General features: G+C 39.4%; 1 protein-coding gene across 1 annotated transcript in view; it reads right to left on the bottom strand.

The window, feature by feature from the left end:
• Positions 1-1,354, bottom strand: part of LOC578723 (tolloid-like protein 1) — a 38,173-nt gene extending 36,819 nt beyond the window's left edge. The window contains exon 1 of the mRNA XM_778878.5: positions 636-1,354. Within this exon, the coding sequence (XP_783971.4) occupies positions 636-725 (90 nt within the window). The 5' untranslated portion in view covers positions 726-1,354. The remainder of the gene's footprint in view (positions 1-635) is intronic.
• Between the last annotated feature and the right edge of the window lie 14,873 nt (positions 1,355-16,227).

A 16,227-nucleotide genomic window follows, 5' to 3' on the forward strand; every position in this document is an offset into this window, starting at 1 on the left:
ACAACCTGTTCTTAAGCATTTTATAATCCCCGTTGTAAAGTCAATGGATGAAAAATTGATTAACAAGCAAAAAGCTAGGGAAACGACTCGGATGCCGATGACACTTATACGATTCGTTTGAAAGATACCGCACAAAACATTTCCGTCACTTAAGTTATTTTCCAGGGAACAAATAAAAGCAATACCCATTGAACTCCACTCCCAACCCGAAACGCGGGTTGTGCACCAGTTGTCATTTTCGTCGAGATACCCAAACATGCCAAATTTGCTTGCTAGTTACTTCTATAATGTAGAAAATCATGGATTTGGGGTTTAACCTTGGCATATACATTTAGGTCGACATTGCATCAATCGAGATTGCAAGGATATTCCCCTTTTGCTTTAGGCATTCTACGATAATTTCCGATGATGAACTCGATCTTGGCTTAACAAATAGCAATAGCAATAGTAATACATGCACTCCTCGTCGATTTTGCTCCTCGTCATCAGTTTTTTCCCGCCCTTCACACATTGTTGTTAATTCCCATTGAGTTCCTGTCCGCTCATAATGATTCATTCACTCCTGCTTTACAATCGTACGTTTTCTCCTTAAAATATTAAAAACTGTAATAATTTCATCTAAATTTTCAACTCACCTCACCATCGTTGAGAAAGAGTGGTCTAGGTTTGGCGGCTACCAAGCCCAACCAGATCACCAATAAACAAAACCCCATTAAAGTCCTCATCCTGGCTCCGTTGTTCTTTCTCCTCCAAGAAAAAAACAATGCGCCTGTTCCAATCTTTTCGCTTTCCACCAGCGCAGACGACCGAACGAAGATTATCGACTAGATGATTGATTAATTGATACAGGATCGATAGCGATGCTGGTAACGCGCCGATGGCGAGGCGTCGTTGGAATTGTCGATCTCGTGTCGACGTGTCAACTACAGCCTGGTCGGGCGAACGTGTGCTTGTTGTCAGGGTGCTAACCCAAAGGGAGATCGCACAGACACGGTCCTTCCGCCTAATGTTATAGCTCAGAGGGGTAAACAAAATATCGATAGCTTAAAACTTCCGCGAAGTCGGGAAAGAGGCAGACGACGAATCGCGATAAAGTTTTTATTTAGGAAGAGATAGTTGTACCACCCAACCACTCGTCCTCGAATCCCACGACAAAAACTATACTGATTATTGGAGTAAGAAGAAGGTCAGGAATGGTATCGATGTGCCCTAGTTTGGTGGGATACCACTAAGGATGTTTCGGACACCACTGCTGATGGAGGATTTCTCCGTCCGCCTCAAAGCTAGGCAAATATCAGCGATCAACACCAGCGGGACACTGACTGAACTTGCTTGTGATGTGGTAACACGTCCACATATCAACTTCATTCATCTCCCACTCAGTCACAGAAAATGATGCTTCGTCGTTAATTTCACCCAAACTAGTCTTGAAATAAGCCGCTGGATGCGTTCGTCTTTGAACGATAATCATCCTCCAGTTCATAAACTGAAGCAAATAGTATAAGAATAGACTCTTTTTAGTCCCACACTAGGTTATAGAAAAAAAGAATGAATATACCATGGAGCTATCTCTCTTCTAGCTCCATGAATATACGCTCTGGATGAATTTATCATGTGATACAAAACTATGGGTCAAAGAAAATAGTACCTAGATGATGACATCAATTACTGTGGCGAAGCGTAGGCCATTGGGGGCGGACCTTTCAGGTGGAAAAAAAAATATAAACATATAATCTTTTCACAACGCCTTCCCCAGCCGATCCCTTTTTTCTTTGGTTTCCTCTCTTGTTTCCATTTTTACTTCAATTCATGTCATTCGACGGGGGGGGGGGGGGGGGTGCCCCTTTAGCTACTACTTTGATAACTCACATTAACGGCTTATTGACGCTAACAGTAACAGGGCAAGGGATTGGGCAAAAATAAACCATAGCCGGTGACAAACTCAAGTTATTCTAAGCTTCTCTACGACCTAAAATCCTGTTTGACAACCCAAAAAGTCCTTTAACGGCATTGTGTCAGCAACAAAAACAATAATCACACAAAAACAAATACACTACTAGAAATCTATTCCATATTTTGTATATTCATTTTAGATAACCATCCAAATTTATTAAATAGTTTGATTTTCAGACTTTTGTAACGAATGGTCGTACGTTTTGCGCTGTGCAAAGATTCAGCCAGTATAATTTGGGCCAATACAAGAAGTAGGTTATTGATGTAGACAAATGCTCATGTTCCCTCATTTTATCTTTTATTACCAAAGGAAAAAAAAGTCAGCCAGTCAATAGTGTCTGACAGTGAAGTCTAGAAAGTAAACGTGTTTCCTTCCATGATTTGAATACTAGCACACAGCTAATATTTAAATTTCACAGATCGGACATACGTGACATACATGTATTAATAATTCCTGCAAAGTTCTACAGAATTTGATGTTGGCTGCAAAAAGAGTACACTACCTTTAAGAGGCCTGATAAATCATGACCTATCGTGATCTATTCATATAGACCGGTAGTGGTAACATTGCGGTTTAAGGGTTTTGGGTGCAAAATATCCATTCAATATTGTTTAAATACAATAGCAAAGTACATTAACAATAGCAATACAAGTAACAGTGTAATAATATATGTGATAAAAAGGAGCACCGGGATAGAGGGAAAGGGAAAAGGAAGATGCGAAAAGGAGAAAAGGAGAGGAAAACAGAAGTGGTATAGTACAGAACAGGGTAAAAGAAGAAGATTGTAACATTATGATGAGGAAGGAAAGATCCCCATACATGATACATAAATACGTATTATGTTTGGTGGTATGGTGCCCCCATTGATGCTTTCTCCTTCTATATCTGCATATACTTTGGTGGAATTTTTTTGAAGTGTTTTTAATGTGTTTGAGCATGATGCGTAGTATGTTGTTGTGGCGCCAGGTATATCGGTCGAGCATTCTTTCATAATTATAAAGACCCGGTCACACAGAGGGGACGCATGGGGGCGCACGGCCGGCGCTTTGAAAATCGGAAAAAAGGTGATTCCGACTTTTGTCAGGATTTGGGAAAAGCTAGCGAGCTGACACCGAATGCATAGCGTGTTGCTAGCGCGCTGGGCGTATACAGGGCGTGTGCTCCACGTATGTCTGGCGTTGGTCTAGCGCGCTCCGCGCATGTCTGGCGTCCCTTTGGCGTGTACATTCATGCGTCGAGCTCCGCGCACACTTTTGAGCATGCTCAAAAAATCCCGACGCACACAGCGAATGACGACGAATTTATAGCGTTAGTCCAGCGCGCTCGACGAACGAGTAACGAATGATGACGCACACCTAGCGAACGACAACGCACTGGCCAAAATTATAAAATTTCCAATGCGCTGGCCGTGCGTCCCCCATGCGTCCCCTGTGTGTGACTGGGCCTTAGAACATGATGCAGAGAACATGATATCAATCAGTAGCCGGTTTCCCGGCAAAATTTGTACCATCACGTATTAATAGGGTGATCACAATGCCTGTGCACACAGTCTGCCCCATGCACACACACATACACTTTTTTTTTTTTTTTAACAATTTTGTTTTATTTCTCCAGATGTGTAACACAAACCCTGACATACAATTGAATAAAATAAACGTGTTCAATATTGATGCTTTTACATAAACATAATTAAACACAAACTTATTTGCAGTATAATATAACTTAACAACAAAGTAAACGTATAAGTACCTAAACATAATATGTCAATTGTAAATGTTATTTACTTATATATTACAAAAAAAAACAAATCTGGAGATAATTTTACTGAAACAATCCTGCCCCCTCCCTGCCCCCTACATCACACAGACATACTCACCCTCTATCACACAAACATACTCACCCACTCACACACATACTCACCCACCCACCCACCCACCCCCCCCCCCCCCACACACACACACACAGTACTCACTCAGTGGATGTCTGCCAACATTCTCAACTTAAGAAAAATATACTAAATAAGTTATCCAGGCCGCAAAATCGAGTTACGCTTTTAACAAGCTCACGGTGGAGAAGAAAGCAAATCTTAATTAATCTTAAGCTGCTCCCACTTTAAAAAATGTGATCCTAGCTTTCCCATTTTAATTGCTATTTTCTTTTCCTCATCCCTATACTTAAAAATGCTTTTTTTCATCTTTTCTAAAGTTAGTACTCGCCCCCCCGATCTTGACATAAATGTAACATACTTCACCATGAAAATGACAGTATTACACATTTTTATTCTATATGAACTACCTACCAACCCAACAAATATATCTCGCCATTCTAAATCTTTAATTTCATCTAACTCAAAAAGTTGTATTAAAGCCTGCCATAACCTTTGAACGCTCCCACAAGATAAAAATAAATGTTTGTATGTTTCTATTTCCTGCTTACAAAACGAACATAAATTATCACCAACAAAACCAAATCTATGAAGATGCTCATTAGTGTATATGGCTCCATGCAATAATTTAAATTGAAATTCACGTTGTTTTCTAATGAGTATAGTAATTCTTGGTCTCACAAATATTTCTTTTAATTCTTTATCTATAAAATCATAGTCATTTTGCCCATCCCTTACCTGCAAATCATACGTTCGCTGCAGTGCTTTGATGAAATAATCATAGATTGTTCTTGAACCCACATCCACAAACTGTATTTTTTTACTAGAAATATGGAAATAAGTATTAAAGCTTATCAAATCAACCTCGAGGAATTCTATTAACCCTGAATCATCCTTCCATAACCTGGGTATCGCATCATAAATATCAATAATCATAAGCAAATTATTACCTTTCATACCGAGGTTCATAAAATATTTAACAGGCTTAACATGACCTTTCTCAACCAAATGATTCAGTTGAACAATCCCTCTTTCAAACAAGTATCTATCAAATATACTTTTTCCATTTATACATATATTCTGATTATTAAAAATAATTGGATTAATATAACCCTCCAAATATCTTAAATTACTTGTCTCTTGCCATGCTTGCAACATTTCCATATAGTATGGTGGAATATCTAAAACGAGTTTAATCTTGTTTAAATCATAATCACATAAAAAAATAAATCCACCACCCACAAACTGTAAGCAATGATCAAAAAACAATTTCCATCCCAAACTTTTCTCTCCATATAAAAGACGTTTTATCCATGCTCAAACACACACGCACACCCCCCCCCCACACACACACACACACAACAGCAGTCAGTTGGTAGAAATAGCATTTTTTGTAAATTTATTTTTAAAAAAACTCAACAATATTTTAATTTTTTTATTTCACATATATTTTAAGCATACCTTTAACTACAATTCTGTGTAGTTTCATTGTTATATGCATGTGGGAAATATGTTAAATTATTTAATTAGAATATTGTCTTTTCAGTGTGTGACATGGCCCTCTGATCGCCCATTGACTCGCATTGTTATTCTGCGTGGTGAAAATGCACCTCAATGTATAAAACTACCCTACAAAAAATGCCATATCCTCATGTGTTTCACTCATTGAATCAAATTGTTGTTTACACACAAAGTAGCCACAACTGTACTGGGGTCACTAAACTTTTTGTTACTCTAGAATTTAGTCCCTGTGGAATGTTATGGCCTGTTGAATGGTTTCTCGGAAAATCGTCATAAATCCTCAAATCTGACATCTTTTAAAAATACAAATATATTGTGATGTAGCTGAAAGTGTGCAAATTCTTATCATATGATCTGTTTTTCTGAATAATTTGTGAAACACATGAGGAAATAGCTGTGACGGTGATCCAAGTAATTTCCATCGCCATATTTTATTGGCATTGCAAAAATATTTGGAATTTAAGGTTAATATTTGGTGTAAATATGATCTATGAATATATGATTTAAAAAATGCCAAAAAAATGAACGGTTTGACTTTCATAATTTGCATAATGTGTGCGCGATTATATAATTAGCTAAATTACCTAATTTGCATATTTGATGAATATTTATGATTTTTTTTTGTTATTTCAAATGAAATATATTTCCATTTTCCAAACCTATGTATATCAGGTTTCACTGATGTATCATGTTCGGTTTTGATTTGATTACATATGCTCATATTAATTAGGCGGACTTAGTTATTTTCACAACTTTTTCATATCTGCAGATTCGCAAAAATCTGCAAAAATGACTTATTTTGTTGGCTTCTGTTTTCAAAACGGTAATAGTTATATGAATTTTATTTTTTGTATTTTTTACCACTAAGATGATATTTTAGTGTCTGATAATTCAATTTATTATTTGTGTCCAAGAAAGTGATGAATTAATGCCTGGATTACATTTGGCCTGCGATTAGCCTACGGAGCCCGTATCCTGCTCGTATCCCCTTTTCCGTGCGGCCTCTGTGCGGTGGCAGGAAGCGGCCGTGAGATTTTCGTACGGATTCACGGGCTCCGCAGCCTTTACGATTTTGTTTCGCGAGAAGTTAAACAAAATTGAAAAAAATCGTAAGCCCGTAGCCCGTATACTTGTCGTTGGTGGGATTTGCACAATCCCCGCACGGACATCGCCCGGAGGCCTCGCACTGATTGTGCAGCAAACGTACGATTTTTCGGTGAACATGGGGGCAAAGAAAATCGTACGGAGATTGTAGACTCATGGGGCATTCGCACGGAAATTGCACAGCTATCGCAAGGTTGCTTTACGGTCACCGCGCCTTCTCCGCGCAACCTTTGCACGGAAGCTGCACGGGCTCCGTATGATTTCCGTGCGGAGGCTACGGAGACTGCACGGCTACTGCATGCAAATTGCACGATTTCCGTACAATCTCCGAGCAGCCTCTGTACGGATTTGCCCCGGCCTGCCCCCGAGGGCCAATACAATAAATGGCACGATGCTCGTAGATAATGTAAACACAAACATCGTAGCCCGTAGCCTCCTACGATGTCTACGAAAAATCGTAAACTAATTTATCGTACGGCGCCCGGGGCAAATGTAATCCAGGCATAAGTAGTCAACTTTGTCGAATTTTGCCATTTTTGCCAATTTGACCATTTCTGGCAGGTTTTTCGGTAATTTTGCGATATCAAAAAAATGGTATAAAATCACAACACATTGACCGATTTCAATTTTGTTTTTTGTTTTTTGAAGCTTTCATAAAGCTTGATGATTTGCAATCATCAGATAGCATGTGTTTGTTCTATTTATTTTTGGTGTGCTATACCTAGTATTAATCAAAACATATTCTTTCACATGATTGGTAATAAGAGCTTCCATTTCATTTTTTTAGAGGAGCGTTTCCAAAACTAGTCTTTACCTTTAAGATAATGCTCAGCACCCTGTGGATACTGTATCATTTTTGGGGCCCTCTTTTCTTTCATCACTGCGCCCTTGACATATTTTTTCCTTATTTCGTAACGACCGGTGCTTTGCACGGCAGTATTTTCATAATGGGCAATGCACAAACATTTATTATCCAATCATCGTGATCATTGCAAACTTGGCACAGGGTTTGTTGTGTTTGAAAAGCGACCAGAAAATATATCTAATAACAGCATCAGCTGTCCCACTTATATAAATTGGAAAACATAACAGTTCGTTACCGTGAAGGATTGGAAAGGTTAAAGTCCCTCAGTCTGCAGCCTTGATACAGACTTTAGCGGAAGAAAAAGAGAGCAAAACAACAACAACAACACTAAACAGGGACTAAACAACAACGTTAACGATGACAGAAACACAATTTCAAGCATTAATCTTTAAGAATGGTGGTATACTTTTTCCTCTCGTCATCTTCGTCATGTCATCCTCGTCATCATCATTATCGTCATCATCAGGAACATCATTGTCACCATCAAAAGCATCATTGTCGCCATCAACCAAGCTGGGAATAAGATGAACCAGAGTCATGATGTTTGTTCTGTGATTAAAAACCGTGAGAGTAAGAGTCTATACTTGGAGGCCTGTCTCAAATTTAATTTTTTTTTTCTATCTTTAAAAACCATCAAATTGTCTTTACAAATTGTCCATTCGTGCACATTCTGAAGATGAATTAGTTTCGCTAATAAAGTACTTAAACATATCCCTGTAGATTCTTGTTAGTACTCCTGTTTAAACAGAGGGACATTTGCTTTTGCGGCAGGAGCGGCGATTTCTTTTTATTGACCGGGGGGGGGGGGAGGGGGCGAAATGCGATGGGCGAGGGAGCATTGGGGGTAATGAGCAAAAACGTTGGGGCAGAAAAAAAACTTAAGTACAAAAACAAGCAATATACCCTTTTCACACTTCACGTTTCCACAATATTTACTTGAACACTTTAAAGGATATTATGTGAGGGAGCATAGCTACCGAGCGAGATGATGTTGCATTTTTATTTGTCTAAACGTTACACTATTGGGCTCTCCAGAGCCTAAAATTTTGTTGCAGTCTTTAGTCAGTATTTGCTATACGCTTTATCTTAAATCACAGTTCATTATGTGTAGCGCATGTTTTTAAGTTTAATCTTGCATAATATACCGCAGATCATTGTTTGCTATAAGTTCTAGAAAGTTTTGTTGTTGTTTATGTTATATTATTTATTCGTAATATTCGTAGTAGTTATTAGTTGTGATATTTTATTCTCATGCCGTACTGTATACGTACTTTATAGGACCCCGTTGGAAATAAGCCTTTTCCGGCTTTCATGGGTTATCCTGTCAATGTATCTTCTCGTTTCATTTTGCTTTCGGTATCCATTCATTGTACTATACTTGACGAATAAAATCAATCAATCAATCATTTCCACTTTTTCTAATTTTCCGGGGGGGGGGGGGCGTATCCTTCGTCCCCATTGAAAAAGTTTACTTATCGATATTTCATCTGACTAACCACAAACCAACACATTTTTATTTTCACCTACTGTATAAACCACATTCAACATAGAAAACCATTTTCATCAATAGAGACATTATTCAATCTTATTATCGATATCATCATCAATATCATCATCATCACCACCACCACCACAACCACCGCCATCATTGTCATCATCATCCAGTAGTGAGCACTATTTTTTTTTTTTTTTGTTGCTCCCGCAAAATTTGAAAATCGCGCTGGCCGAAAAGTCGCTCAGTGGATTGATTATTTTTATTCTCAATGGGGGGGGGGGGGGGGGGGGCCCCCGCCCCCCTGGATCCGCCACTGAGGGGCACGTGCACCCTAATCAAATAGTTTTGTTTAATCGCATTTTATTACCGGAGTCAGACCTGTCGCCTCCCCACCTTCATCGTGCAGGTATGTGCCCCCTCAATCGATGGAATCGCGATGTACCATTGCATCGTTAACATCTTCACCATCATCACCCCATCAACATCACCCTCGTCATGGTGATGATGACCATTATCCTCATAAACACCACCCACCCCCATTGAGCACGTTTCATTTTTCTGCTGGGGAAGTGAGGACTCTATTGAAATAAACATTATAAGGGTGATGTGAGGAGACGGTTCTGAATATCAACATGTGTAAAGTTCTTGGGGAGAGTGAATTTTTTTTTAGCCCCCCCCCCCCGAGCCTCACCCGCCTCGTACCCCTATTGGCCCAACATTAAAACCATACAGCGAGGGAAACCGCGTAGTACTGTATCGAAATTAAGGCGTCAATGGTGATGATTGAAAAAGTTTGGAAAGCATCAATTTCTAAAAAGTTTATGAAGATTATTTAATGTTAATAAATTGTAAGTTTTTTTTTCCACAAGGGTACATGCTGATATTGGATTCATCATCTTTACATCCTGACATATGAAACCAATTCTGTCAAATCTAACAACCCAAGTCATTTTGAAAACTCAACTTTTTTTACGGTCTTACTCTGAGGGCATGCTCTCGGGCGCCCTCAGTTGGTCGGCAGTATGAATTACTTGCTCCCTTTCTCTCTTTCTCATGTTTTTCGTTAGTTTTACAGTTTCACAGTTTTACAAGCGAGTGAAGTGACTAATTATTTTTCTACCACTTATAATGAAAAATACTTTTTGAAGAAAAAAAAAGGTATAGACCTCCATTTAGCTCTATACCTAAACAAATATATAGCTGGGAAAAGGTGCACCTTCCCAACAATTTTTTTTGCCCCCCAAATTCCATCCGATTTTTGTCAAAAACTACCTAAGTTCTGTCGTGCTATTGAATGCCAATTATATATATTTTTTTCGTTAGGTTGCTTCACTCAATAGGAAAATAAATTTAACCTACGCGTTTTACAAGAAGAATTTTGGGGCACCCTATTTTTGTGTTGGAGTCATTGCGCCCCTACCCCATCCCCTCCCCGCTTTAAAACCCCTATCTACGCCACTACTTGAATATATGAGAATAAAGTCTACTTCCGGAGAGTGATAATGACTTCAGTACCTTGGCAACCATATCAGTACTTCCTTCTTTGGGTTGAATGATAAAAAGCAAAGTTTTGAATGATATAACATACTATTTTTCGACCACTTTCATAGAGCTTTGAATCCCAGCCACTCTTCTTTGTCCGCCTAAAATGATTTAGACTTTTGACATGACAGGCCTGTCAGCTGGATCATCATTACGTCATTAAAGGTCGCAGGGGTCAACATAACAACAATTTTGGCAGTCAAGCACTCTCTCTCTCTCTCTCTCTCTCCCTCCCTCTTTCTCTCCCATGTTGTCATTGTTATCTCCTTCAAGAAACATGTAATGTAACGTCCTGGATTGCACACGTTAATTTCTTTCATTTCCTAGTATTCAATGACTCCTTGATTGTTTTAATGAAATTGTAAAAGGTTATTTTTTTTTAATCCGTCTCTAATCAGGAAATCAATTGAAATAAAATGAAGGGACATCCGATTCTCATGGGCCCTGTTATTACATCGGTGCACCTGTATGTTGTAGAAAATGGATCCAACCATACACTATATTAAAGGTACTATGTCCCATTTGCAGGCCAACAAAAAGAAAAGGTTAAATTCCAACGGCATTTGAAAGACAATACTAATTTAGAACTTCCCTACAAAAAAGGGGGGCTTGAAAATGTCTCTAAGTGGGAAAATAATAAGTAATAGTCCGATTTTCAGACGATTGTACCGAATGGTCGTACGTTTTATGCTGCGCAAAGATTCGATCAGTTTCATTTTGGCAATTACAAGAAGTGGGTTATTGATGTAGACAAATGCACATGTACCCTTTACAACTCATTTTATGTATGTTATTACCAAAGATGAAAAAAACCAGTCAGTCACTCAATAATTTCTGACAGTGAAATTTGGCAAGTAAACGGGTTTCCTTGCATAATTTGAATATTAGGACACTGATTACGTTTAAATTTCACAGATAGGACATACATGACATATTCATAATTCCTGCAAAGTTCTACAGAATTGAATTGAAAAAATTGAATTGAATTTAATGCCCTATAAATCGTTTGGGCAATCAGGGCTGGATCGGGTAAGAGGGGGGGGGGGGGGTCAATCGGACCCAGTTTGCTAGTAAGAAGTTTTCTCACTCGCTTTTCCAACATTTTTTATTAGAAGAAGGAGAAGAAGAAACAGTAGAAGGAGAAGTAAATGAAGAAGAAGAAGAAAAAGAAGAAGAAGAAGAAGAAGAAGAAGAAGAAGAAGAATGAGAAAGAGAAAGCATACATTTTAAACACCAACAAAGGGGGAGGGGAGTGTATTACCCCTAACATTACCCATAGCTATACGCCGTCATTTCTCACTTTCAAGATGAGGGAGAAAAGCTGGGAGTGCTTGAGAATTGAGACGCTGACATTGTATGGGTCATGCGTTTGACCTCCTTTCCCCTATCTGATATCACTTGAAGATTTATCATTATTTTGATCGAATTTTGTGAGTATGGTACATGACAGTTCAAAAAGTTCTAACATTTGCATTTTTTCTATTTCTAACATGGGAATTATAAATAAAATTAGGTAAAAAGCATGTCCCACAGCGGAAAAGGTATCATTTTAAGTTTCCTTTCCATGTTTTTACAATATACTGTTGTGAACCCCCCCCCCAGGACAATCATCCCCGGAAAATCACCTCGAAAAACTACCCCTAAGGACAATAACCCTCCAGAAAATTACCCCCATGACAACCACCCCCGAGGTAAAAAAAATACCCCCTACTCCCGAAAACAATAACCCCCATCCCATAATTCCCCTAGGAAATTACCCCTCGAGGATAATTATTCCCCCGAAATTACCCCCTATTCATTGAAGGAAATATTGTCCACCCTGATAATAAGTTTTTTTTTTTTCAGGGGGTGGTAATTGTCTTGGGGTACATGGTTGTCCAAAGGGTTTGATTTTCAGGGGGGTAATTGTCCTTAGGGGGAGGGTTGTTGTGCTTGGGGGTAATATCCCGGGGGTGGGGGGGGGGGGTAATTGTCCTAGAACCCGTGATACATGAATGTAATCAGCGTTATTCCGAAAATTACATATATGTAATACGCCCTCTCACGTCAAGTTTATAGTTACAATCAAAAATAAATCAAGAGCATTTCATTTATCTGAAGCTTTTTTTCACCCTTTAAAGTTTTTCCCGTCCTTTGTATTATTGACATTTTTTACTTTTCAAAAGATGTCTTTATAAATTTATGATATTTTGCATTCCTTGCTACAGTCAAGTCGGTTGCATACCAATTATCTTGAAATAAATCACAGCATAACAAATCATTGAGACCGTGGCGTTTAATATTCTCTTCCTTGAGATATAAGGATCAAAAACATTATTCGAAGGATTCAAAGTGGGGTCGATAGAAAAATGTATTTAATTCACAATGAAACAGATCTAATTCAGCAATAGTACAATCATATCATACATAACAAACTGAAAAAGCAGAGAATTAACCTCACCTCAAAACAACACCCTCCTCAGTTTCAAAACACGACTGAACGCAATAGCGCCATCTTACAAACGCACAACTTGGCGATACCACTGATCTCTCGTTCAAAAATAGTATTTTCTATTTTCTGCCATAAAATGTTTGTTCTTCTTAATAGTGATTGATGTTTGGACGAGCAACGCTTTCTAAAGGCCCGGTCACACAGAGGGGACGCATGGGAGACGCACGGCCAGCGCGATTGGAGATTCGCAATTTTGGCCAGTGCGTTGTCGTTCGCTATGTGTACGTCATCATTCGTTACTCGTTCGTCGAGCGCGCTGGACCAACGCTGGACCAACGCTATGCATTCGTCGTCATTCGCTGTCTGCGTCGGGATTTTTTGAGCATGCTCAAAAGTGTGCGCGGAGCTCGACGCATGAATGTACACGCCACTGAAGGGACGCCAGACATGTGCGGAGCGCGCTAGACCAACGCCAGACATACGCGGAGCACACGCCTTGTATACGCACAGCGCGCTAGCAACACGCTTTGCATTCGGTGTCAGCTCGCTAGCTTCTCCCAAATCCTGACAAAATTAGGGCTCACGACTTTTTTTTCGATTTTCAATGCGCCGGCCGTGCGTCCCCCATGCGTCCCCTCTGTGTGACCGGGCCGAGGTAGAGGTGTAGAGTTGTTGTGGTCTACCGGATAGGTGACCTCTATTTGGGGGGGGGGGGCGCATCTAGGAGGAGGTATTGTTTACGATTCGATCCCCGCCGCGACACTAATGTCCTTGGCAAGACATTAATGTGCATTTGCCACTCTCCACCCAGGTGTATTAAATGGATACCTGTTTTCTTCACTTGAAGGTTTATATTATGGGAATGTAGGGCTAATCAAGCCAGGGTAATACATTGTAGGCGCATTGAGCATAACGTACCTTAGATGGATATACAATATACATGTACTTGTAGCTATGGGAGAACATATTGTTCTTTATTGATTTTTAATTGTTGTTATCTGCATTCCACCTCCGTCATAGAACCCTGGATCCGCCACTGCCTGCCTACCACTTTCCCCATCAAGTTGCCAATCCCAGTTACTGGCCAATAGATTTGGTATACTGTGATAATGATATAGGATACTAATTTCCATGGGGAAAAGGGTGGGGTAGTCGATCTTTCTCTTGAAAACAAATGCTTTACCATTTAAAGTAAAAGCGATACAATATATCAGCATGACCAGGCCTTGTTTTATAACATTTGTCATCAATAACAAGTGTCGCACAATTCTATCAAAACTTTACTCATAGCTAGACTATTCTAACAGTTCCAGTGTTATACCAATGATTAAAACTCTTCATTAATAACAATTATTCAATATGAAAACAGAGCCAAAACATATGATCCTTTATTGCAGTGCAAAAATACAAGTCATATAACCAGAGAATTGCACCCCAAGTGCTTCGTAATGATAAATTTCTCTCCCCCTTATCCTATTCTCCATTCTGCTGTTATTGTTGTTGTTCATTTGGTTTTTACGGCTCTTTTACGGTCTTACGGTCATATCATTCCAAATACTTATGGTAAAATAAGCATTATATGTATGTGTTTCCATTCGAAAAAATATATTTTAAAAAAAATTGAAAAAAGAAAAAGAAAGAATACAAAAAGAAGAAGATAGTCTGATGCACTGAAAAGTTTGAAACTAGAGTACCGACTGGACAACTCTTCTTTCATGGGGTCAAGGTGCCGTTATTCTAAGAGTCTAAGAGATACTTGGCATTAGAAAGAAGTTTCTGCACGTATTCAAATGGTGGCGCTAGGGTGATGGGGTTGTTACCCCTTCCAAACAAAATAATCAGCAAATGATAACAAAAGTGGACCGGGCCTTGTAGGGACAATTGGCCTACCCCGACCCTTTTTTTCAAAATGGTCTACCGACGCAAAAGTCTCCACATATCTTCACATTTTATATCGCAGACGGCGGGGAATTGGATAAACATAAATGTTCATTTGGACGTAGAAACCCGCAGTGAATGAGCCGAGAAGTTTCTTTGATCAAAATCCAATACTCCCCTAAACGGCTTAATTTTGACGACCCCCCACCATTTTGCGAGACGAATTTGCGCAAATTTGAAGCAGATTTTTGCAAACGAGTTTCAGCTTGAGTTTCTTATCAAGTTCTTGGACACAAATCAAAAATCAAATTAAGCTTCCCGGAGTGCAGAATGTCCCACTTTGATCGACCTTCCTATTTTTAACTTCACATAAAGTTTTGTTTGATCATTGGTTAGTTTGATAATCGTCAAAACATTTGAAAAGAAGTGGATTTCCTAAAAGCGAATTTGAAGCAAATTGGCAAAATTCGTAGAGCATTACTTTGGATGTGGATTCAACGGTGCCAGATAAACAATTCAGAAGTAGAAAATGTCCCTTTACTTTTGGTATATTTACCCCGAACCGATAAAACCCCGTTTCGAAATTAAATCTTGGAATGAATAAAAACCGATGCCTTTACGAAGCTATAGCTGTTTGATTTCCACAACATTTCGCGATTCAGAAGATTCATTCGCTTTCTTTTTCCCACTCCCCTCTTGCCCTCTCTCTTTCCCTTCCCCCCTCTAACCCCCTCTCATCGCCTCTCTCCCCCACCACTCTCTGCCTCCCCTTCTTATTCTCGCCTTGCTTCTATATCTCTCTCTCTCTCTCTCTCTCTCTCTCTCTCTCTCTATCGCCCCAGCTTTCCTGCTCACGCCGTTCCCCTGATTGTCGTTCCTTTGTATTTTTGAATAACTGGAAAAAAAAGTGTTATTGACGTCAGAAATTATTGATTCAGACCAAAACAATTAGGATGGGCGTTTAGAATTTTGCAACCAATCGATTTTTATTCTTTAAACAAAATCCAAAAATAATTTTGCATCCATAAATAGCGCTATAAGGCTCCAACTAATTGATTTGATATTCTCTTCGCTGTCACAGGTAAGGATTGTCATTATAATGGCGTAGGCTGAGTCCAGGCATTGGGGGCATTTACATCATAAAGGTGGGGGGGGGGGGGGGGGGGAAGGGGGTTGCACCCGGATCTCACACGGAAATCAAATGTTGATTTTAAGGCCACTGATCAGAGAAGGGGGGCATGAAAGGGGTCATATCCCCTCCTTTTCACTGTCCTTTCATTACTATCGCTCCTTCTCTTGGTCCCCCCTTTTTTTTTTTTACTTTTACTTCTTTTCCATATTTTCTTTGTCATTTGACTGCGGGCACGTGCAACCTTGTGCCTCCAGTAGCTACGCCATTGTTTGCCATGATGCCGGGGATACTGGGTTCAAAGAGATCGAGACTGTAATATATTATGGCGATATGATTTATATTAGGTGGGAGTGTTGTGGTATAGTGGTTTATTCGTTCTACTTTTAGTCGAGAGCTTGACGGGTCGAATCCCAGGTCGAA

This window comes from Strongylocentrotus purpuratus, unplaced genomic scaffold (genome assembly GCF_000002235.5).
Source record: "Strongylocentrotus purpuratus isolate Spur 01 unplaced genomic scaffold, Spur_5.0 spur5_scaffold_19, whole genome shotgun sequence".
NCBI classification, from domain to species: domain Eukaryota; kingdom Metazoa; phylum Echinodermata; class Echinoidea; order Camarodonta; family Strongylocentrotidae; genus Strongylocentrotus; species Strongylocentrotus purpuratus.